The 26441-nt window shown below is 40.4% G+C and overlaps 1 protein-coding gene across 1 annotated transcript in view; it reads left to right on the forward strand.

The window, feature by feature from the left end:
- The first annotated feature begins 1224 nt into the window (after positions 1 to 1224).
- tnk2a (tyrosine kinase, non-receptor, 2a) overlaps positions 1225 to 26441 on the forward strand; it is a 34169-nt gene continuing 8952 nt past the window's right edge. Inside the window, 13 exon segments of the mRNA XM_036558238.1 lie at positions 1225 to 2010; positions 11856 to 12036; positions 12907 to 12977; positions 13853 to 14080; positions 16590 to 16742; positions 18235 to 18512; positions 19554 to 19680; positions 19895 to 20041; positions 20167 to 20261; positions 21995 to 22189; positions 22596 to 22687; positions 22877 to 22921; positions 25860 to 26321. Of these exon segments, the coding sequence (XP_036414131.1) occupies positions 11871 to 12036; positions 12907 to 12977; positions 13853 to 14080; positions 16590 to 16742; positions 18235 to 18512; positions 19554 to 19680; positions 19895 to 20041; positions 20167 to 20261; positions 21995 to 22189; positions 22596 to 22687; positions 22877 to 22921; positions 25860 to 26321 (2059 nt within the window). The 5' untranslated portion in view covers positions 1225 to 2010; positions 11856 to 11870.

Here is a 26441-nt window from a genome sequence, read left to right on the forward strand (position 1 = left end):
CTTTTTTCCTTAGAAAAAGAATTCACACACACAATTTTCTAAACCGCTTATCCTTCTGGGTTGCAGGGGTGGGGGAGCTGGAGCCTATCCCAGCTGTCTTTGGGCGGCAGGCAGGATACACCCTGGACTGGTCGCCAGTCAAAAATGAATAAATGAATTCAAGTACAACAAAAAATAAACATAGCATTGATGGACAAAATAAAAGCTTGATCAGAGACGCCAAAGCCTTTACATATACAGACAAGTGAAGGGGAAAAATGTCAACCTGTAATATTTTTATCCACTACATATATAAACTACATTAGAGGTTTTAAAATAATATATTGCATAAATTAAATTGAGTACTACTACAGTCTTTTTAGACTTTTTTAATGTAATTTTAGGGTGGAGTACACAGAGGCACTAAACTTAATGGTTCTTTTATACAGCTTGTCACTAAATTAAACTAGTATACTTCAAATTTAGTGAAACGTTTCTTTCCCTCTGTTTCTTTTGGAGTCTGAGCAGCGCTGTTAAAAAAGCTGCTGTTCATGGACACTAGTTTTGGAGAAGGAGTGACACCTAGTGTTCAAAGTAGGAACTACATGTTTTTATTTATTTCTCTTAAAGGGGAAGTCCATCGATTTTTCAAAATTTAAAAATAAATAAAATCATTCTGATTGGTTTTTATTCGTTTGTAGGGAAACTTACCAACTCCTATTTCGTTTACAGTGGTGAAAGCAAGGATATTGGCCAGCTGGGGTCTGTCCAGAGAGTGTTTGGTTCAGATGTCTGAATTGTCCAGCAATGTCCTGTTTATTAAAGCTAATCAATTCCAGTTAGTCAGCAGTGAGGTTTGATCCCGAACACATGATAAATCAGTAAACACACACCATGACGTCAACACATACCATGACGTCAAACAAGACCAGCATCATCATTATCATCATCATCACTTCTCATTATAAACACCTGCTCTAAAACAGACGGAATAGTCGAGGCCTTTAAAGGGGAAATCCACCGATTTTTCAAAATTTCTGCATAATTAAGCTGCTGAGATGTAAACAGTCATTCAGAGTGGTTGGATGTGAAATCGTTCATTTGTAGAGAAAAAACGTACAGAGTCAGATTTCTTTACAGTGGTGGTAATAGGAACCAGGAGTCTACAACACAAATACAGCCATTTTATTTACTATTCAAAACCGCCAGTGAACCTACACGTGCCTTCTAAGTTTTTATATGTAATGCTGATGATGGTAAAATAGTGGTCAATCGGAAAAAAAATGGAGGGGGACTATTTTGCCTTAGAACACCCTAGTTGTATCCCTCCTCCATTAATTGATTAAAATACGTTTCAGACCAAAACTTCATCACAAACTACTGAAAAGCAATGTCTCGGACATCAGGCTGTGAATTCATAACCACTTCATGTAAGTAACTTTCTGTGAGGGAGCTTTTAGAGGTGGACATCTGGTTCCTATCACCACCATTCTGACTCTGTACGTTTCCCTTGAATGGAGCATGTCACACCAAACCACTCTGAATGACTTTGTTGACACGTTAGCCCTTTCATTATGCAGAAATTTGTAAAAAAAAAAAATGGTGGAATTCCCCTTTACTGAGTCTCATAAGCTTCTCTGAGTCCGCAAACCACTACAGGGGTAAAGTCTGGGTCCAAGCAAATGACAGGCATACAAAGTGGTCGTATTGTAGCCAAAATGAGCTTCAAATTTTATACACTTTATTACTTCTTAATTAAAACGCACGAGCTGTTCCTGTTCGTTTGGTGTGTGAGTGAGTGGCGGGGTCTCTTTAAGAGGATGAGATCAATGTCTGTGTGCGGGGGGATTTACAGGCGCTGCCGCTGGAACAGGCTAATCCTCAGCGAAATGGTGGGACAAGTTGGACTGAACTTGACGGGAAGGAGACCTTACTTTGTGCATTTGACGTGAAAGCGTGAACGGGGCGTCTGCAGGGATGAGCTGAGCTGAGCGTATAGCCTGAATACACCCAGTGCGGGAGGCGCTGCAGGTAACGGCAACGTTTACATTACATTCCCAACGCAGCTTCCAACAGCGGAGCTGCGCTGATCGTAAACAAGATAAACAGAGACTCACGAAGCTGAAATTGGCTTCCTGTTCACCTGCTTCTTGTTCGAATTCTCCGTTCCACCTTAAATGGTACAGCAGTTACATTCTGGCAGCACCATTTAAGGACGAGGCTGAAGTTGGCCTTCTATTCGCCAGCTTCTTGCTCGAATTTTCCCGGTCCACCTTAAATGGTGCGGCAGTTACATCCAGGCGCTTCAGCTTCTTGCTTGAATTGTTCAGTTCCACCTTAAAGGGCACAGCAGTTACATTCAGACGCGTCAGCTTCTTAGCGAATTCTCCCGTTCCACCTTAAATGGTGCAGCAGTTACATTCTGGCACCTTAGCTTCTTATTCGAATTGTCCCGTTCCACCTTAAATGGCGCAGCAGTTACATTCTGGCACCTGAGGCAGCTTCTCACTCGCCGGCTACTTCTTTCTGCTGCACCGTTTAAGGTGGAACGGGGTAAATTCGAATAAGAAGCTGACTTCCGTGTCATCATTTAAGGTGGAACGGATAATTAGACTAACGGCAGTCCCGTTAGAGATTAAGGGAGCACTGCTGCTGCTGCGTGTGGTGGCCTTAGATAACCCGAATAGCCTTTATCTCACCGTTAAACAGCAGGTCGTTAGCATGTGAAGCTAATGTGGGCTACATTACGACCACTTCGTATGCGTGTCGTTTATTTGGACCCAGACTTTACCTCCTGTAGTGGTTTGTGGACTCAGTAAAGGGAAACTCCACCAAATTTTCCCGAAATGTCCGCAGAATTAAATCGGTCAACATGTAAACCAAGTCATTCAGAGTGGTCCTGTGTGAAATGCTTCGTTCTAGAAGAAACTTAGAATCAGAATTGTTCACAGTGGTTGTGATAGGAACCAGACGTCTATCTCTAAAAGCTCCTTCACAGAAAGTTATTACAAGAAGTGGTTATGAGTACACTGGCTGATGTCTGAGACATTGTTTTACAGTAGTTTTCTGATAAAGTTTTGGCCTAAAACGCATTTCAATCAGTTAATGGTGGAGGGATACAAGAAGGGTGTTCTAAGGCAAAATAGTCCCCAAAATAGTTATATAGTAAACAAAATGGCCACATTTGTATTGTAGACATGGTGAACCCCTGGTTCCTATCACCACCACTGTAAAGAAATCTGACTCTGTACGTTTTTTTCCTCTACAAATGAACGATTTCACATCAAACCAGCCCTGAATAACTTTGTTTGCACCCGAACCACTTAATTATGCGGAAATTTTGAAAAAGGGAGGATTTCCCCTTTAAAGGCCCCGACTATTCCGTCTGTTTTAGAGCAGGTGTTTATAATGAGAAGTGATAGTGATGATGATGATGGCCTCGTTTGACGTCATGATGTGTGTTTACTGTTTTGTCATGTATTTGTTATCAAACCTCACTGCTGGCTAACTGGAATTGATTAGCTTCAATAAACAGGACATTGCTGGACAGTTCAGTCAGCCAAACCAAACACTCTCTGGACAGACCCCTAGCTGGCCAATACCCTTGCTGGTATTAAAGGGCCCATAACATGGACGGCCAAATTTTCCTTGTTTTGTTTTTTTTAATAAAAGAGTTTGATGTAGCATGTAAACTCTGTTAAAGTGTCAGAACATTTACCTGGTCCATGCAGACCATATATGGAAGCTAAGCTGCAAAAACAGGCAAATTTGTATTTAGTATTTTTTTGTGATGTCACAAAAACCGACATATATATATATATATATATATATCGTCACTGTCCAAAGGAAACCATGTATCTCCATTTTTGTCGATTTTTATTTTTCTATGTAATTTCAACATACCAGCTGTCCTTTACGTTGTATAAAAAAATTCATGATGAATGGACCAATAGAAATGCTCTAAAATTATTTAGAATAAAATCTCTTTACATTAACTTACATTGAAAGTGAAGAGTGTTTTTGCCCTCTCCTGTAAAGTTACTGTTTTGGAGACACTTGTGTTTCTTTGGACAGCGACGATAGGTATACAAACGTCAGTTTTAAAGGCATAATAACAGCCTTTTTCATTCAAAGGATGACGAGAAGTTGGAAAACTAGTGGCACAAGTGGCATGAGGGACCTAAATAAAATCCAAAATGCATTAACCGTTGCTGACCCAGGGCATTTTTTTTAACTAAGTGAGAGGTTTTAATTATTTTTCACAAGGCCTTGGCTCCTTACTGCTCAGTATTAGGCCTGAATCATTCATTGATTATTTATGCAATTAAAAAAGAGATGATTATTTAGTTACTCTAGGATTGTATATTTGTTAATACTTTTGCAATGTTACATACATTTGTGATTAAAGAAGAGTGTATAAACAATCATATAAATAGGCCACATTACATGCTGCCTTAACTCTGATGCCACATGAAAGGACGGATGTAGATGTTTCCAGACCGCTCAAGCCTGTGTCCACGTTTGGGCAGTACCTAACCTGATTTGTGACCTCACTGTACACCCTGTGCGTTAGCTAACTGTAAGACCACCACAGAGGACATCGTTATTGTAAGTAACACAGTCTTTAGCACGCTGCTGCTCTGCTGCCGGACCTTGAGATACGCTCTATAGAGCAAATGCCTGGCTTACTGCAATAGACTAGGTCTATATATAGTGGCTCCATATTTAGAACGACCTAAATAAGAAACTCACTGACTTCTATAGGGCTGTACAGTAGCACTGTTCCTTCTCCAGTTTTGGCTTATTCTCATTAGGAAGTGTACAACCATCTGTCTTCTTTGTATGAAGCAGTAACAGCTACGAATATTTTCTTTATTTTTTGTAGGGCATCAGTACAGTTGCTGCCTATCTTGTTTAAGTAAATGGCTGTGTGTGTGTCTTTTGGCTCAACCTGTCACATCATTCACTGTCTCATTTTCACACCCAGGCTTGATGCCTGTTGTCTCAGTGGAAATCTGCCTGAAGGCTATAGATGTCCTGTGCTATTTTGTCTCTTAGCCGTGCCCCAGATACCAAAGTTTTATGAAGCCTTTACGCTGTTCAATGCTGATGATTCATTTAGTCTGATTTGAGTTTAATTAAATATATGTATAAAAAATAAGGCTGATTTTGTGTTAAAACACCCCCCCCCATATTTCTCTGTCCCTTTCTCTGTCACAATCTCTTTTTCTTTATTTTTCTCTCTCTTTCTTGCTCTCACTACCCCCCCTTCCTTCATTCCTCCAGTAGTCACGCTCTCCTCCCGCTCACTGTGGAGGCTGAATAATTCAGGAGCGCTGAGAGAAGCAGAATGTTCTGATCGCATGTTTGAGAGTTGATTTGTTTGGCTGCAGTTTTCTAGAATATTTGGTTTCAAGGTGACCATCCATGCTTTCAAATGGGCTCGATCCATTTTCCAGCCCTCGAAGTGAGCACAGAGATATATAAAGGAGGAGACCGGTCACTGGTTGAAATATGAATGGGAAGGCTGGAAACGCTCAACATGGTGACTGTTTGCAGAGAAAGTCCTGCCCTTCGAGAAGAAAGAGCCAGTTAGTTTGATGGTTAAGCCGCTTGCGGGGTGAACCCCTCGTCCTTGTTGTGATCTGCGCAGGCGCAGTAGCCAGAGCAACCTAAAAAAGCGTATCTTTTGAGTCAGTTGCTACAAGCTATTTATGATGTTTTTGACTTCATCACTGACTTTGAATACATTTTAAGACATTAATTTCAGTTTCAAGTACTTTTGATCTCTCTTTGTTCATAGAGAGAGGAGGCTGGTCTTATATGGCTGGAAATAGCTGCCCGGCGGCGTTGCAAAAATGGCTGCTGAGTGAACTTTGCTAAGGACTTTGATAAGCCTTCAAAAATCATGTCATTTTGTGGGACAGTTTTAGGGATGTTAAAATAATTTTATTCGAGAACATACAACGCGATAGTCCTACATCTCCCAGCAAACCTTTGCACTGTTTCAGCTCAGTGGGGGCGTAATGTCGGCACGAGTCACTAGTTTGGCATAGCTAAGACATTTCGATAAGGATGTAAGTTTTCTGTGAAATGAATAAACTTCAGTGTGAATAGAGTTACTGTTAAATCAGTCGTTATTAATTGAGCTGTTGAAGAGTGTGTAGAAAGCAAAGCCATGTTCTTATCACACACCGCTGAGACTGAAAAGACGTAAAAAGTAGTTGGCTGCAATATATAAGCCAAATTCAGACCATCAGACGTATGATTAGATAACCTGTTAACCGCAGACAAGGAAAAAATGTAATGAACGTTTCATTACTTAAAATAGGTGAGGAAAATCGGTACGTTTTTGTGTTGGGTGAGTAACGGCGGCTGCCTCCCATGAGCTAATGAGCTAACACAGCTAACCGTTTGCTAATACGTTATCTGTGTTAGCCATACAGTTGGCTGTGCCTGCAAGAAAACATGACATGTTTTTTAGAGAAATACATTTTCAGTGTTTTTGGACCCATGCAGCTAACAGTAGCAACTTATTTAGCCATCTTAGCACTATCTCTGCCTTCTCGGTCGCATCCTTAACAACAGAAGAGAGATGACAGCGCAAACGTCAGATCTTCTAGCAGCACCACACTGGAGCTCAGCTTATGAATACAAACAGTTTACCTCAGTGCATTTTAAGTATCTTTGCTGAGTTGAGACAGACATTTTGTTCTGTTGTCAAGCTAGCTGTCTTTGTTAGCACTTACAAACAGCCTCCCTCAGCTCTGATTTTTTTTTCCTTTGGCCATTTTTCTCTCAGTGGTGTCCACAGAAAGAATGAGCCCCAGTCTGGATTTGAAGGTGGTTCAGAAAGCCAAACTTTAACCCATGTGATTTCTAAATAATTAAAGTGTTTTAAGCTTGTTCGTCAGTAGTACGTGGGTAGGACTAGCGCTAAACAGCAGTGAACACCAACTCAGTTCTCTTGCAGTTTGCAGTTCTCTTAAAATGTCCAGAGAAGAAATAATGAGCCAGATTATTCGGAGTGAATTAGGGAAAACAATGATCTCTTTCTTCTGTTTTTGAGCAGGGAGAGTGACCATTCCAGTGGCCTTTCCACACGGACACTGTTTGACATTGATTGCTTACAAGCCATGTTCAGCACACTGTCCTCGACACGGTTAGCTAACCGTTCTCAAGGCTGCAGAACCATTTGGTGTAATGACATAATGACATAGCTAGTCTCTGATTGGCTCTACTTTTATATACAACAGTTAGTTCCGGCCGCACAAGCTGATTGGTTGAGAAGCGTTCTTACCATGCTGATATTTCGCCATAACATCACAGGTTTTTCATAAACACTGTATCACTCCGCTGAGACGCCAATGCTAAGCAACGAGCTCAAGCAATTTGAACGTTTTAACTTCTTACTTTGCCACAAACAGAAAATGGACACTTTTAAGATCACATTTGACCACCAGCCGATTTGGTCAGACTCTGAAGATGAGACGACACTAAATTCCCAAACTGTCATCACCACTGAGCAGCTTTCAGTCGGCAGCTGTGACAGAAGAACAGCTAAACAACCTGGAATCAGCCAGAAATGAGCCCAGTACCATTCGCCAAACGTGTAGTCTGATCTTCAGAGTCTGACCAAATCGAACTGAGCCGTACAACTGCCGCAATAAAAACAAAAAAGCTGCTCAGTGGTGATGACAGTTTGGGAATTTAGTGTAAGAAGCTGGAGAACAAACTGCTGTCTGTGCAGCGAGTGTAGCTCATTACTCTGACGTAGCAACAAACTGCATGTTAAGGAACTATAATTTGGCGGAAGGAACTGCGAACATTAAAGCATGTTAAATGCCGCGTTCACTGCCCAGTTTATTAATTTCTTACTTTATTTAACTGTTGTATATAAGGAATAGAACACTCAAGATCGTGTGTTATCGCAAATTACATCACGGCTGTGATGATCAATATTATTTTGCGATAACACACTCCCTCTCATGTTCTATTGCTTAAACATCAGTGTTGCGCCACCGCGTTCTGCATTATTTCAAAACCGAGAACCATTAAATAAAATCAGTTCACTTACACGATCGGCGCATAACTGAAAGCAGAGCACGATTTTCAGTCCACCAATCAAACACTATCAAACTATCAATCTATCAACAATTGCTAAATGCTAAATGGTGCTGCTAACTAGAGAGGAGCTGGCTAGCATTAGTTTAGCTAGCAGATTACCGGCTCTGCTCACCACAGAAGAGCTTCGATTCTGACTTACAGAAGCTACACTGACGCAAGTTTAGATGCTTATTAGACTTATTAGCAGGACAGCAAGCCGAAATTAAACCTGCTCTGTGGTGTTTGAATCTGTAGACTCCATGTTAGGCTAATGCTAGCCGACTCCTCCAGTACAAGTTAGATTCCAACTAACTGGTGCCCTGCTCTTACAAGTGTAGATGACTGGAGTTGGAGTGACAGCCAAAGTCGAAAAATGACCTATCCTGTAGTGTTTTGCTCTGTAGCCTGCTGGACTAAGCTAATGGTAGCATAGCTTGCAGACTAAAGGGGCCACTCACCAAAGTACAGGCTCAGTTCTAGCTAACGGATGCTTAAAAACACACATTTAAAGGATAAAGACTAATATCTGAGAGCACAAGCTTAACTGACTAGTTCTGGAGTGACACTGTTCTGTGGTGTGTGTAGCTGTTAACCTGTTAGCTCTTGCTGAGCCACTCTTGTCTGTAGTTTTTCTCCAGTATTTCCTGATTTTGCAGCACAACAGATGGAAAAAGAAACCATTACAAGTCTCACAAGTCCGTACCAGTGCGGAACGGCACAGTACGGCCCTGGGATCCATTTGGCTGTACAGTGGAAAAGAGGCAAACATTTTAGATTCTCCCGGTATAGCACGCCAACCAATGTTTGTTGGTGTTTGTCCAGCAATATTTCCTAAAGTAATGCAAATACATGCCTAAAAATATTATTTTGTCTGAGATGGTCAGTTGGGAGGCCTTTGGTGATTTCACATGGAATGACTATAAGTATTTGAACCCTCCACCAACCCTTTACTCAAAATGGGTTCCAGGAAGATGAAGGCAACCACATCACCTGGTCAACCTGCACAGTGACATGGGAAGGATTTGAAATAAGTGGTTTGAGGGCAGTGAGAGTGGCAGGGTGGGCAGGCGGACAAGCAGAGAGTAGTAGAGGTGTACTGAGGTCTGCCTCGAGCTTTGCAATTCTGCAGTGACTCAGCTAAAATGAGCTAGGCACGTTACTGCATGGTCAGAGGGCAGTAATGAGAGAAGAAAGGAAGAGACGGAGGGTTTTTTGCATGGTGGTTTTTTAGGGCAGGGTATACTGACCTGGGTTTGGAAAGCAAGACTGGAACGCTTATTTGTGCATTTTTAGTGCGTCCGAAAGGTCCCAGGAGCAGAAAGCTTAAGTGACGTGGAGAAGAAAAGCTCTGTGTTGCCACGGCATCAGATACGCCCTTAAATCTTTGCAGCCATTAGGTAGATTTTGAAAGTGGGTAGTTGAGGAGAAGTGCAGTACAATATCCAGTCTAGGAGGGGGAGTCGACAGTTGAGTGTGGAATCGGGACACACCCTGCGGGAGCCAGATTCGGAGCACTCTCTCTGACTACTGCACACTCATAGCTTTGGCTTTGAGGCCGGTGGAAATGGGGGGCGCCTCAGAATACCACCCGCAGCATGATGAGACAGAAGAGGTAAGGGCCTGGGGATTGCATGGGAGCTGGTGAAGGGATTGGTGGTCATTGGTGTGTTTGTATGCGTGGTCTCTTTAACCGGGCAAATGTTAGGCTGTTACTATGGTCTCGGGTTGGGGGATATTCAGTTTTCAAAACCTCATCTTTTTTAAATATCTCGTACACAATATTGTTCGTATTTGAAAGAAGTGGTGCTCATTAAAATATCTATCGTCTATAATCTGTAGACCTAATTTGCTGCAGTGCTGAGTCTTTTTGTTTGCAGCTAATCTTGTGACTGCATTTGTGCATTGCTTCGATGTCAATCTTTTACATTTTCACTTGCTAATGATTGGAGTTGTGGATGCCTAATACACGAACAAACAATTTACCATCAACGTTGCCGATCAGTGTCAAAATGAGACAGTTTAGGACATCCAAGAGGCACACAAATGTGATTGGTGGTCCTGTCGTTAGGAGATCGCTAGTTTGATCCCGGCTGAGTGAACTCCAAGAGAATTGGCCTCACTCTCTTGGGGTAGGTAGCATGGCCCTTCCTATCCCCCCATCACTCAGAATGATGCTATCCAATGCAGGCATCTGTGAGAGTAACATAATTGTCAGTTAGCGTTCTTCTACAAGGATGTTGAGCTGCCCATTGATGCTGTGTTTGCAGCAGTTCAAAAAGATGCGATGAGTAGCTGCTTGTGTCTCGGAGGAAGCATGTGTCTTTAGTAGCTTTGTGTGATAAACTATTGCATAGCTTATTACATAGGTATTGGACACATTAGGGAAAAATATAGGTGAATTTCAAAAATAATTAAATCTTAATTTCATTCATCAAGGTTGCTGACATTGTAGCAAATTGGTAAATCAATCAAAGTTTTGCCAGGTCAATTCAATTTCTAGTTTTCTGTAGGCGGAATTTGCCAAGACTGATCCAGGGTGTCGGGGATGGTAAGATCCAGAAACAAAAATGCAAAAGGCAGCACAAACTTTTTTGTTTTGTTTCCTCTATGAGACACATTAGATTTATAAACATTGCAAATTGCAGTTGTTTTATGTGCATCAGATGTATAAAAATCTGCAAGATTGATGATCGTTGTAGTGCATGTAGCACAATTTGGCTTCTATATTTTGTGTCACAAATTGGATCAGATTTATTATTCCAGATGGAGAGATTGACCAATTCCTGATGATATATTTAAAACAGAGCCCGGCAGATTCTGATTTGTAGGTTTGATCCTTCTCGGACGGCACCTAACTGCTGTAATCAGTGTAGTAGTGTATTTCAATCTGTCAGAAAGACTGTGGATCAAATTTAACTAGTTAAATTGTTAACACCACTCATTTTTAATGCCTTTAATGCGTTATTTACACTTTAGCTTTGACACCGCTAGTTCATATTATGCACACAACATTCTGACAGATTGCAAGTCCCATTGAAGGCTCTCTGGATAAAACCGGTTATTTCCAGGTTCCACAATGCTGTGAATTTGTTTAGCACCGAAGTACATCAAGTCTGAAATAACATTTACAAGCGAAACACACCACTGCCGCTGGCAATATCAGTAACTCGACGGACTATGTTGGACAGGGCTCGAGAGAGAACTATGGATACATTAACAAGAGCGAACTAACAAAAGCCAAGAAGAAAGCTCCATTTACCTTCAAGAGCCTCCACTGTAACAAGAATCCACAAGCTTTATGAACAAAAATGAGAGCGAGAGTCTAAAGTCGCAGAGTTGAAACATGCAGCCACTGATGCTCTCACTGGACGTAGGTGATTAAAAACTGGCATTCATCTGTTTTTATATTTACCTCGCCTTCACAGGATTTTCATGTTCAGGTTCACACAATGAAAATAATGTTTCTGAATTGTTGAAAGTGAATGCATTCTGATGAATCTTATTAATGTCCACTTATATAGTCATAACAAAATGCTCTGCTTTTTAACTGGAGAAAACCTCTCTTGAGGTTAAACTTGCATCACAAATGCGATTAATTGCGATTTAAGTACATAAAGGAATGAGATTAATCGTGATCAATTAATTGACAGTTTCAGAACCCTAATTTGAACATTATAGAACATCATAGAGTGCTTTTGATTTTAAGAAAATGATGCATTGACGTGTTAACCTTCATTATCATTACTACCTGTGAATACGTATGTTTGCAGGCAGTTGGAGGAGCCATGCAGTCAGACGAGGCTGGGACGGAGTGGCTCATGGAGCTGCTGACTGATGTGCAGCTCCAGCAGTACTTCCTCCGTATCCGTGACGACCTCAACGTCACGCGCCTCTCGCACTTCGACTACGTGAAGAATGAGGATCTGGAGAAAATCGGCATGGGGCGGCCAGGTGGGCACCCACGTCACCCCCTCACACACACACACACACACACACACAACTAACTGCAGGTGTCAGGACTGAGTCATCCATGCTCACAGCGCCTCCGTCAGTGTGACGAGTGGTAATGGCTGAATGAGTCCAGAAATGACTCAGAAGGAAGAATTCTCTGAGCGTTTATTGGGTTGCTTTCTTGCGTGTGACTCATCTTGCTTTAAAGTTCTTCTTCTCCTTAAATATTTTCTCAGCCTGTGGGGAAAATTTAACCCTCTAAACTTCTGTGGCATGTCAGTCATCAGAGTTTAATGAGAATGTTTGTGCTGCTTTAGGTTTCAGGAAAGACTTACGCAAATGCTTTGCATGCATGCTGGGTACGACAACAGTAATGATTTATGTTAGAATTCCAAAGAACACATTTATCAATCACATTTATTTACTATTATCTAAAACTGTTCTTATATCTACTATTCTTATGTGAAGGGCAATACTGATTAGCGTTAGTCTTGTAAAGCTGGATTTTGGAAATACATTTTTATGTATAATCTCATAAAAAACAATGGCTATACAGTAAGAGATCATGTATAACACATGCATATCATCACTGTCATGCAAAAACCTTGTTTTTACTTTTTGCATAAATTTAAAACTACAGTTTGAATTGTGTCAAAATTTAATGGTGAACACAACAATAGAAATGGTCCGAAATTACCTGAAAATGATAAAATTATAAAAGAGTCTTGTTACCTTATCTTCCATTAAAAGTTTCCTTTTCATGTAAAGTTACCATTTAAGAGATATGAGAAATGTCATACTGGTAATTATGAGAGATTATTACACTCTGGGATAAGGCCTGATAAAAAATTTATTTCTCTCATTCTGAAGGTCAGAGACGGCTGTGGGAAGCAGTGAAGAGAAGGAGAGCGATGTGTAAACGCAAGTCCTGGATGAGCAAGGTACGCTGTGGTTTCACAAGGCCCTCAGGCACTTTCACTCTCACATTTCAAATCTGACTGATCTCGGAAAACAGAACTGAAGTGCTTCGCTCGACTGATTTGACAAGCTTTGCCTGAACAACAAGGGTGTAAATCTCATACAATCGTAAAATGATTTGATTTCATTGTGATTCTCGGTGCATCATGAAATCTCAGATTTTGGTACGATTTGATTTGATCGATTAGATTATTTTGATATGATTCAAAATTATACTTGCAAGCACACTGAATACACAATGTAATTGGAGGAGCTATTTAAACAGTAGTGAAATATGCACAATTAAAACAATAAAAACAATATGCTTTTTTAAATTAAATGTTGGGTCGTTTTTTCCTATATTTATTCTTGCAGTTGAATTCTAGTTAACATATATGTGTGTAAGTGTGTGTATGTACATATATGAGTGGGTGTGTGTGTTTATATACATATATATAAAATACAGTCGCTATCACAACAAAACCTCCAAAGTGTTTTTTTCAAAGTTATTTTTGTTCATTTCTATTGCTTCCTTCATTCATTCATCTTTTTTTATAAACAGGAATTGTGCATTAAACTGTGCATTAAAATGCATTAAAATGTGCAACTTTGTTAACTGATTTTCACTTAGAAAATTTTAGAAGTTTTGCATACAACTGGTCAAATGATGTTTTATTGATATTCTAAGTTAAAATAAGTACACAGGCTCTGCTGAGAACACACTATAATGGATTCTGACACTGCAAAATCAGTTCAGTTGCATTATTACATTTCTACTAAACACTGAAAAAGCTTCATTGCTGTGACTGGTCAGTGCTGTGGATGGGTCAGAGGCAGGTGGAATCACTCTCAGCTGTAGTCTCTGTACCTGGGACAACAGGTGTTCACGGGGAAGCGACCTGAGTCGGACTCCCAGACCAACGCTGTGTTCCGGGGTTTATCTCCCACCCCTGGTCAGGGCGAAGGTCAGCCATCTGCCCTCACCTGCCTCATCAGCGACCGGGACCTCACACTGTTCGAGAAGCTGGGAGACGGCTCGTTCGGGGTGGTGAAGCGTGGAGAGTGGCAGGCCCCCTCTGGAGGAGTGGTGAGTAGGGCTGCACAATATATTGTTTAAGTGATATTGTTATTGTTGGTTTATGCAGTATGAATATTGAAAAGGCGACAGTATGCAGCTGAATAAAATGTGTGTTTGAACAATGTCAGTTGTAACAGGTGTGTTTTGGTGGGTATTTTGATCCACGATGATCCATACGTGATTCCACAATGGTAAAGAATTATATTCAAGATAGATAAATAACTTTATTAATCCCAGAGGGAAAGTTGCTCTTTACTGCAATATTTATGGATGTATAAACAAAGTGGCAGTGCAATATGCAATATTTATGGATGTATAAACAAAGTGGCAGTGCAATATGCAATATTTATGGATGTATAAACAAAGTGGCAGTGCAATATGCAATATTAATGGATGTATAAACAAAGTGGCAGTGCGATATGCAGTGTGTATGGATGTATAAACAAAGTGGCAGTGCAATATGCAATATTAATGCATGTATAAACAAAGTGGCAGTGCAATATGCAATATTTATGGATGTATAAACAAAGTGGCAGTGTGATATGCAATATTTATGGATGTATAAACAAAGTGGCAGTGCAATATGCAATATTAATGCATGTATAAACAAAGTGGCAGTGCGATATGCAATGTGTATGGATGTATAAACAAAGTGGCAGTGCGATATGCAATATTTATGGATGTATAAACAAAGTGGCAGTGCAATATGCAATATTAATGCATGTATAAACAAAGTGGCAGTGCGATATGCAATGTGTATGGATGTATAAACAAAGTGGCAGTGCGATATGCAGTGTGTATGGATGTATAAACAAAGTGGCAGTGCGATATGCAGTGTGTATGGATGTATAAACAAAGTGGCAGTGCGATATGCAGTGTGTATGGATGTATAAACAAAGTGGCAGTGCGATATGCAATATTTATGGATGTATAAACAAAGTGGCAGTGCAATATTTATGGATGTGTAAACAAAGTGGCAGTGCGATATGCAATATGTATGGATGTATAAATAAAGTGGCAGTGCAATATGCAATATGTATGGATATATAAACAAAGTGGCAGTGCAATATGCAATACTAATGGATGTATAAATGAAGTGGCAGTGCAATATGCAATATTAATGGATATATAAACAAAGTGGCAGTGCAATATGCAATGTGTATGGATGTATAAACAAAGTGGCAGTGCAATATGCAATATTAATGGATGTATAAACAAAGTGGCAGTGCAATATGCAGTATTTATGGATGTGTAAACAAAGTGGCAGTGCAATATGTATGGATGTATAAACAAAGTGGCAGTGGGTATTTTGCAATATTAATGGATGTATAAACAAAGTGGCAGTGCAATATGCAATATTTATGGATGTATAAACAAAGTGGCAGTGCAATATGCAATGTGTATGGATGTATAAACAAAGTGGCAGTGCAATATGCAATAATAATGAATGTATAAACAAAGTGGCAGTGCAATATGCAATAATAATGAATGTATAAACAAAGTGGCAGTGCAATATACAATATTTATGGATGTATATACAAAATGGCAGTGCATAGTAATGAGTAGAGAAATATAGTCCAGTTGGTGCTCAGTGAGCGTGTCCTGTCAGTAGCTTAGTATACAATAATGTCCCGGCACAGTGACGGGGTGCTGTACGGTGCAATTACTGTAATGTAGGCCAGTCTTTAGCTTTATTATTTTAGTGTATTTTAATTTATTACAGGGCATATCACAATCACAATATGTAGCAGAATAATCGCGATGTGGTATTTTATCCATATCATGCAGCTGGTGAGTGAAGAGAGGGATAAACAGATGGCATTTGTACTGGCTTATATAGAGCGTACAGGCCCTGAGGTTCTGTTTGTGCCAGTGCAAGCAAATGTACCAAAGCAGATGGGGAGGATGAATGAGCAATGCTGATTGAGTCATTAGCATGTCATCCATTCACATAATTATTTGACTATTTTTTAAAAATAGCTTTATATTGGAGGAGTACACTGCATGGACCCAGCTTTTCAAAATGTTTTTATAGAAATTAGCATGTTTTCTTTGTTGTTTCGCAATAACCTAACATACGACACAGAAAGCTGTTTGATTTTGCAAATTTTCTTAGCAAAATCCATTAGTTGGAAACAATGCCAACCCCCTGCCCACCCTTGTTTTGATGTTAGGTCTCATCAGCACTCAAACCTTTCAGGCGTTTAAACCACCTTTAAGCAAAAAGGCAAAAAAAAAGCTTTAAATGACAGTTTGCAAAAGACCACTGTCAAGTAATTATTAAGGCAAAACCTGCTCTTAAAGGGGAACTCCACTGATTTTCAAAATTTCTGCATAATTAAATGGTTAATGTGTCAACAAAGTCATTCAGAGTGGTTTGGTGTGAGCAACTTGGTGACCCTTCCAGACCTGCAATGTGGCTGTTTTTTACATGACCTGCAAGTTGTTGTCTGATTCTGTAGTCTGTTTATATAGAGAAGACTGTATTGGTTAATTATTTTACTGTTTTTTTACACAGCTTAATGTTGCAGTGAAGTGCTTGAAGACTGATTTGCTGGACCAGACAGAGAGTCTGGACGACTTCATACAGGAAGTGAATGCCATGCATTCTCTGGACCACCAAAACCTCATACGGCTGTATGGAGTGGTCCTCACACACCCCATGAAGATGGTAAGCTTCAAAGTCATATAAAATTAGCTTATGTGCATAAAAATGACAAAGACAAAAATATGGATAAAAATCAGCTTTCTATTTGGCTGCTACTGCAGCGTATAGCTATGCAATGTACTTTGTACTGAATTTTTGTTCAGTCTAAATAAAACACAGATATTTGAAGCTCATAAAAGATATTCCATGTTTTATTTAAAGCTTGCAACAGACCTATTTTATGCTAACCATACACTAGAAGACTTTGGAAGCCTAAAGTCTGACACCCTCTCCCATCTGAAGACAATTGTTTTTAGTCACAGACTATGATTTTGCAAAGACTGGGGATCTTGCAGGGTCACTATTTACAAGACTGCAACAAGATTTTTGAGATTATTTCCCATCATGCACCTGGTGGAAATTTACAAGTAGATAAGCACTTTTCCTTCCACTATAGTGGTACCGATTGGAAAATACATTGGCTGGACATGTATAGATCTGATGCTCAGCCCAGTTCACTGTAGAACTGTATATTCTGGCAGATCATCACCCAGAATTTTAATAAACCTGTAAAATGTGCAGTTACTTTTTTAATTCGACATAAAGATTTGCACATCAACAAAACATGCAGCGATTCAGCATTGTTGATTGGGTGTTATGAACTAAACCATTAAAAACGAACAAAATACAAAAACCACTGTAACAGAAAGCAAAAGAAAAGCCATTCTTAAAGTCCTCTGCACATTTCCTTATATCACTGTTACGCTTAGTGAACCTGAAATATTGAAGCAGGCAGTTTACATTTGAAGTTAATATGATTGTATTAAAGTGGAGCAGATTTGCCTTTTTTACAGAGATTTTAGACACTCACGCATGCTTTCTCTCCTGACCACCTCACACTAAATGATGGAGATGATGCGAGCGCGACGCAACTCTAGCAAGACTCACACAATTTTATTCTGACATTGGAAAGTTGTCTGCAACAGTGAAATCGCTTGAAAAGTCGTTTGGTGAAGACCGGCATTATCTTCTGTATTGCAGTTTTACAGTGACTCAGTAACAAACCTTGGCACAGAGCTGCTGCTGTTTTCCATTTGTAACCACTCACTGAATCCTAGTTAGGCTACCACTTACACTCACATTCTGTGATGTATCTAGAACCTCCACAAGGCATAGAGAGATGGTGTTTTTTTTTCCTCTTATGAAAATTGGTCATGCCCACTGGAAATTTAAATGTAATTGCTTGATTCCACTGTCACTTCCTACTTACACTGGTGGATAATCTAATGTGTAAGCCTTTCACTTAAGCTCCTGAAGGCCAAATCAGTAGGAGAGCTCGTTTGCCCATATCTACCTACCATCATCACTCTCCAACTATCTTACAGTTGGACTGTATGTCCTGATAAGTTCCTGTTAAGTTCTGTTTTTGCAGTTCTCCTTGAGCTTGAAGAATGTTTGCTGTTGCAGTGGACTGTATGTGTGAGCGCACCGTGTTGATGTTATGTTACTGGTGCAGGTGACGGAGCTGGCTCCGCTGGGCTCTCTGCTGGACAGGCTCAGGAAGAGGCAGGGTCATATCCTGATCTCCGTGCTGTGTCGCTACACAGTGCAGATCGCCTGCGGAATGGCCTATCTGGAGTCCCGCCGCTTCATTCATCGTGACCTGGCCGCCCGAAATATCCTGCTAGCCTCAAACGACCTGGTCAAGATCGGAGACTTCGGCCTAATGAGGGCTCTTCCCAAAAACGATGATCATTATGTCATGCAAGAGCACCACAAAGTGCCCTTCGCCTGGTAAGAGACAAAGAAATGGACTTTTTTCACATAGAAAAGCAAAAAGGGATTTTTTTTCTTACGTCCAGTGTTGCAAGTTTCACATTGCCAAATCCGATCTGTAAGATCAGACTCTATACCATGTATATGCATATCCATATTGACTGTCATAGTGAAGACGCTGGTGGGTCTTGAATGTACGGCCCCACCGATATATCGGTCGGCTGACAATGTTGGCCATTATTGATAACAGCTTTTTTGTATCTGTGAAAATATCCAAATTTTATTATAATTTCTATTTAAATTAGTGTGATAATAACCAAAATGGATTATTTAAAAAACTATAACATTAAGTAGTTTGTATGAGCTGGTGTGGGTTTGTGGCTGTTTCCTCTCTTTAAATGATGCACACGAAAAGTAAATTGCATCCTTGTGCAGATACTTCAGATTGCAAAACATGCACGATTTAATTCCGAATCCACGTCCACATACCGTCCATATTTAAAAGGCAAGTTTTTTCTGTCTTTGTAGTGGAATATATTATATTTTCATAATTTTACAACTTATCCATCAGGACACTTAAGCTGCAAGGAAAGAATTTAGTTTTTTCCTGGGAAAACGTCATCAGGGCAGTGGAAAATGTACTCTACCGTAGCCTAATAGCTTATTAACCGACATGGTGATGATCGTCTTTGAAGCATTGTCATCAGGTTACTGGTTAATCACTGGTTAAATGCGATCACAATGCTCAGTCGCTCAGGCCTAATTACTACATAGAAGATTTTCTCACTGGTCAGTTATTTATGCACACCCATTGTTTTGCCTGTCCCCATAAACAGTGTTGTTATGCAAGCAAATATGATGGCATTCTTACCATGTAAACCATATTTGGTTAGTTAAAACTTTCAATACAGGGACATTTAGTCTAAAAATTAAGGAACAAATCTGATTTGCCGTGCTGTGTAAACAAACCCTATGTGCCTTGCTGCATTTCTGTCTTTCTTCTCTCTCTCTCTCTCTCTCCTTCTTGTCCTATCACACTCTCTCCGTGTGCTGTAACAGGTGTGCTCCGGAAAGCCTGAAAACACGTACCTTCTCCCATGCTAGTGATACCTGGATGTTTGGAGTGACCCTGTGGGAGATGTTCACTCATGGCCAGGAGCCATGGCTCGGCCTCAATGGCAGCCAGGTACAGACTTGCCTCACTCAAACTACCTGATTATTCAACTCAGTTTATCAGTAGCATATATAAAGTGACTTTGTTTGAGTTGTTCTGCTCTTTCTTACAGAATGCTCCAGAGTTTTCGTTCAGCAGTAGTCCTATACAATAAAATGCATTCTGTGCTGAAGCGCAGCAGTGAATATACCTGAAGACTAGATTAAATCTGTACCTCCTTCTTCAGATCCTGCATAAGATTGATAAAGAAGGTGAGCGGCTGGTTAAACCAGAGGATTGTCCACAGGACATCTACAACGTCATGTTGCAGAGCTGGTCCCCGAAACCTGAGGACAGGCCTACATTTGTGGCCCTCAGGGACTTCTTAGTGGAGGTGAGAGTTGAGATCAGATGGTCACAAAGTGGAGATCTTACATTGTTTCGCTTAATCTGGAGCTCACCAGACTTGGGCTACTGAACCTCCGTGATAATATGTCTCTGTATAATACGTCTATGTAGACCATGCCAACAGACATGAGGGCTCTGCAAGATTTTGATGAGCCAGACAAGCTGAAGATTCATGCCAATGATGTTATCACTATCATTGAAGGCAGGTCAGTATGATCTCTAAGCCTCCATCTTTACTTCACTAGTTTTCAGAGCTCGGAGGGTTGTTCTTTTTGTGATCATATGTAAACGTAATTTCATTCAGGCAGTAATTGTACGTGTCTTGTCAGACATCATTACACCTAGGATAAGCACAGAAATGTGTATCTAATTGATCCACCTATCAGTGGTGTATCCTACTTCAGATACCCTTTTATTGAAGCAGTGGTTCGGTGGAAAAATCAAATTTACACAATTTTCTAGTTACCACAGATGTAGTCACTCAGCCAAGAAATGTTTGTTGACCATATTTCACTTCTTTAGTCTCTCACTGGAGCTACGAGGCTTACGTTGCTAACAAACACTAGAAATCAATTCCGTAAATGCATCCCTAAAACTTCTCTCAACCCGCTCAAATTGCAGTCTTCACAATTTTTGTTAAAATTGAAGGAAGCATAATTGCTGAGTCAGGAGAAGAAAACATTCAAAAATATGGTGTGGGTGCGCTGCTGCGAGTCAACCTGTAAAACCTGAAGTTGTAAATTAAAAGTCAGAGGTGTCAGGATGAGTTTTTAAACCACATCATATGCTTTTACATATTAATATCACATAAACAGGCTCAGAAACCAGATTCAGTTAGATGTTTACGTTTCAAATGCAAAATTAGTATTATGCTGATGAAGATGACAGTAGTAGATATCGTCAGAAGACGTGCTGTTTATCATGTTAAGTTCTCTTTGAATATTTTTTTCAATCATCAGGTTCATCCGCTCAGGGGCCACATTTATAACTCCTCCCAGAAAGAATGCTGATCTGCGGTCAGCTTACAGCTTTTATATAACGCTGAATAGACTTACAGGAACTGATGAAACCTGATGTTAGGGCAGTGTGCTTACTTGTAAATGCTTGATAAATATGGGCCAAGGAAGGGGTTCGAAGCACAACTGACGATACACGTGTTCTTCCACTCGTTGCATGCGCATGCACATTTCCACAGAGGAACAAAACTTACATAGTGTAGCTTTAAGATTGCATCGGCTTGTCGATGTGGTCTAGGACAGGGGTTCTCAACCCTTTCCGCCTCAAGGCCCACCTGTTTTTCACTAGAAAGCAGGAAGGCCCACAAGAAAACAAAGCTCAACGTTTTTGCTTAAAATGATATTTGGGGACCTACTCTTGCAGTACGTGATGTGTATCAGTGAACATGAAATATCAGCAGAATATTGGTGTGAGTGGACAACTAGAAGGTCAGGTGTTTCTAGAGGCACAGGGGAAAAAATTGATGAAACTGCCTTAGTGCACTGTTATTGTGGGGCTTGTATTAATGTTATCTGTCAAACATTTGTATTTCTTATATTTTTGTTAAGTCAATTATTTTTAAGTGCGATCACAGGCCCGCTACAGATTACAGGCCCTCCTCAGTATAGGTCCACCAAGGGGTCCTTTGCGGCCCACTTATGGTCCTTAACTCAGGGGTCGAGAAACCCTGGTCTAGGACACATAATCCCTTACAGAAAAGTTACATTTACAAGTAATCACAAGTTTTTTCACATATGGTAACACGTTTTTTAACGTAATGCATTTGAAGTGTGCAAAAAACACATTCAAAACATGTGAAGTGAACAAAAACCACGTGTGTATTGTGTTACTGTGAAATGAATGTGACCTTTTGGAAGGGATGACTTAAGATGTGTCTCTAAATAGACTCTGGTTAAAATGAGACCCTTTATCTGGCTTGTAGGGCGGAGAACTACTGGTGGAGAGGGCAGAACAGACAAACCCTGAAGGTCGGTCAGTTTCCCAGGAATGTGGTGACCTCTGTAGCAGGCCTGTCTGCTCATGACATCAGCAGGCCACTCAAACACAGTTTCATCCACACGGGCCACGGAGACACAGACCCTCACCGCAGCTGGGGCGCCCCTGATAAAATCGATGAGTAAGGCATCGTTATCGTCTTCCCTTTGTCAAGCTTTCCTTACTGTTTCTGGATTTTGTTTTCCAGATAAAATTAAGCTTTGTTTTGGTCTAAATGATTCAGGCAGAAGGGATTCTCTGTAGACAGCTTTTTAGTCTAGAAATGGGCTTTGCTAGTTTGAAAAATTGATCCTTTTTATTCTTCATCTCTCTTTCATTCATAAATCTACAGTGATTTTCCGCTTTTCACCACTAGAGTGCAGCACAAGATTACGTTTTGGTTGATGAATAGTTCACAGCGTACTTAGAATAAAAATAGACTTGCTTGTGAGTTTTCAGTTTATTGTAATCCAGAGCTTAGTCAAGTCTATAATGTTAGCTGCCTCGACAGTGGTTAATATTTGACTGTGTGCACCTTTTGCATGTAGTCTATACCTGGGTAACCCAATGGATCCCCCTGATGTTCTTGGGATGGAGACAAACACAGCCAGGCCCACTAAGTTACCCAACCGGGCCAAAAGTAAGTGAACAAGCAAAGTTGGAGGTTCTAGTTACTGAATATTACTGAAATATTACAGTCCAAATGTAACTAAGCGTGTTACATAGTAGCCACAAAGTGTTCTCTCCTAAAAGCATACGTTTCACATATACTATTGTTTGTCTCTGACCTTCTGGATTTCATCTTCTTTTCTTCAATATGGTGCCTCAGAGCAACCTCCACCTCGGCCTCCTCAGCCTGCCGTTCTTCTTAAGAGTAAGTTCTGTTCATTACGAAATGAATGATATTCAAATATCTCAATAGAAATTTCTATTTGTTTGGAATATTTAAGAATATAGCTCCGCTTATGTGTTTTGCTTAGACACATTATCAGCTGCTTGCCTGATATTCTCTTTGGTTCTATATTGCACACTTAGTCAAAAACTTACTTAGACTTATTTTCAAGGCCTGGTATAGTGGAACTTTTTAATTTCTGTCAGAAATAAAGATTTTAGTAATAAATAATTTTATACATTTTGGTCACCTTCCAAAATTTTACCCAATATAGTCTTAAAACGAGTGTTTTATACTTTCCATTTTCTCTGTCGACTTGTTTGATTTTCCTGTGTGTGTGTGTGCGTGAGCCGAAATGTATTGCATATTTATGACTGCCTCTTGACCGACAGTCTCTGTGTAACATGCAGGACAGTTTAGTATGACAAGGCGCATGATACAATGCCAAATGTGCGAGTCCGATGCGATACAGAACATGAACTAGAGCTGGGCTTGGTTATTTGAAAATACAGTTATCATCTTAAAAATAGAGGCTTCAAACCACACAAAAAACCCTATTTAAGTCTTCAACTTTCTGTTTTATAAGCAGGAGTTAGGCTTTGAGTTTAAGTGTTTAATGGAGGATACACTAAAACTACAACATACAAAAGCAATAAGGCACTTGAGGCCTTGTGTTACTGTGATTTTATCAGGGGGAAGGGTGTTTTTAAACTCCATTCCATGTGATAAAGTCACAGTAACGCAAGGCCTCAAGTGGCTTATTGCTTTTATAAAACAGCGGCCAACAAAGTATGATAAAATACACAATATTTACTTTTTGGTCGCCACATTACCACCACGAGTCTTATTTAGCACCAATTCAGCGGCGCCCCTCTTCTCAGCTCAAATGGCTCCCTGTTCTCTACATAGTGTACTATGCAGGAATTTAAATACTGGATCCTGCAGCCCAACAGAGCAAAATACAGCCAAGAAACAGTCGTTTGGGATTCAGACACATCCACACTCGATAAATGATGCACTATTTGGCTGTAGAGGCTTGAATTTCTTAACTTTCATCGCTAGCATGCTATTTAGGGAGTATGGAGCCGTTTGGGATTCAGCCTGGGTTTGACTCTGCTTCTGTTTACAGTTAATCATAATGTAAGGACTTTAATTCAAGCCTGTGATATTAATGATGGAGTTGTTTGGGCGTTAGCTAGCTGACAAGCCTTGTTCTAGTCTAGCCAGTCCCTCAGTTTAAACAAAACACGGGTTCTTACTTCATCAATATGCTCGGAGGTCGATGCGAGGAGCATGAGAGTCAAAGATTATTCCATTAACAGCACAAGGGTTTTTTGTGCAGTTGTAAAGGGTCAGCCTGTGCTGCCGGCTGCCAGCAGAGGGTGACGGTGGTGAGGCACTTTTACTCTGGGAGACTCAAAATCCCAGAATACCAAGTAATCAGTGCCAACCAGGCGCACCTGTTGGTACCAGCATTTAAGGCTGTGGAAAACAGCACACCGTTGTCACACCTTTGTAGAGGGGTGACTGGTATGGTACTTTAGCACAGGTGGGTGTAAAGATAAAAAGAAAGAGAAGAAAAGGGTAAAAAGAGAAAACAAACAAAGTAGGAGGAAACAGACTACACTAGTTAACAGAGTGGAAAAAAGAAAAAGGAAACAAGGAGAAAGAAACATTGTTTTGATTTAAGACAAGGAAAACAAAATTAAAAAAGAAATGAAAAGAAAAGAAAAGGAAAAGGAAATAATCAGCTCCCCAGCTCTCCTTTAAGAGGTGTTTTGGTTTTTAGTCTGTTTCTTGAATTTATCCATTGTTTGTGTGACGCCATTTTGGTGTCTTCTTTGTTTTTTCCCCTCCTTTTCACCCACCATTCAGTGGCGCAGTGGTAGGGTGTTGGGCTTTCAAGCCCAGGGTTGCTAGTTTGAATTTAGGTGGGAGTTACTTCCCTCCAGCAGTGCACAACACATTCCCTGTCTCCACATCATTATTTATTACACCCCCTCATGCTATAGAAAAACCAAGAAGGTGAATAAATAATTTTATATATATATAATTTCCACCGCAGATTTTAGGACCGGAACTATCCGTTTTATAAAAGTAATAATGTTACTTGTATCTCTTACAAGCTTCAGTTCACTCTACAGCTGTCATAAGAAGTATAAACACTGTGGGAATGCAGCTGGCACATCTTCATAAGTGTATGACAAACACAGTTCATGATCTTACAAGGGTTGAAAAATGAATTGTATTTTTTTTTATTAAAATCACAGGAGCACAATTTAAAAATTGTAAAAGTTGCAATTTAAATTTTAGCTCATAGTATCAACAATATTGTTGTAAGTTTTAAGTGGGGAAAATTAACCTAATGACACAGAGCTTTGTCTGGGGGTGAGTTACACCAGTCAGAAGCAACCAAACACCAACCACAACTAACTTGCAGTCTGGTACCCTCAGGCCTGAAAAAGTGGATATGTTGGTGTTCATGGCCAAAAAAAATGGACATGGACCATGTATAGAAAATCAGTGTAATTTAAGTCACTGTTGCATATTATTTCTCATAAAAATTGCAGTCAGATATTTTTATCTGTTATATTTTTCAACCTTAGGTCTTCCCTAATATCCTTACTTTTTGTTGGATTTGTTGTTTGTTTTTTTTGTCTGTTCACTGCAGGCCAACAAAGAAATTAGTTATTTTCATTTGGAATTGAGCAGAGTGACCATAAATACCTCCCTTTTGCATGTCCAAAGTCAAACGTACACTGTAAACTTGACTAATGTGGGAGGCCAGTTGATTCCACAGTTCATAAATATGCAATATAAAGTAGGCTGATTTGCTGTGGTCACTTAGTATTATTGATGGTGTCTAAGAGTATTCCAAATAACCAAATTAAATAAACAAACATTTGGTTGTTGTTCTCAGAGCCGTTCTATGACTCAGTGTTGGAGGACGATGATGATCTGATAGTGACGGGGGTGAAGAAGCTGTCTCTGAAGACGCCGGCGTATCTAGGTCTGCGTCTGCGGCCGTGGGAGAGCTCCAGTCCTGGCGACCGCCTCAGCGAGGTCTCACTCATCGACTTCGGAGACGACAGCTTCAGCTCAGCCTCACCCTCCCCCATCACGGAAACACCCAACTCCAGCACCGCCCGGCAGCTGCCCTCAGCCTCAGGCGCCTCCATTCTGGATGCAGTGCCGCTCCACAGCCCCTACCGCAGCCTGCCCAATCCCCTCCACCCCACCCCTGTGGTGGACTGGGACGCTCGACCACTCCCTCCACTCCCGGCCTACGATGAGGTAGCCTTAGAGTGTGAGGAGCAGGAGGACGTGGAGGTCAGCTCCATAAACGCCTCTGCTCAGCAGAGAGAAAGCGAGGCTGAACAGAAGTACGACGTTGTTGACGGTACGGCTTTTACTGATATCGTTTGATGTTGGTAATTATTAGAAAATAAGCATAAAAAAAAATTACTAGACTAAACAAAGTGTAAACATAATTTTGCCTAAA

This window comes from Colossoma macropomum, unplaced genomic scaffold, assembly GCF_904425465.1.
Source record: "Colossoma macropomum unplaced genomic scaffold, Colossoma_macropomum, whole genome shotgun sequence".
Taxonomy (NCBI): domain Eukaryota; kingdom Metazoa; phylum Chordata; class Actinopteri; order Characiformes; family Serrasalmidae; genus Colossoma; species Colossoma macropomum.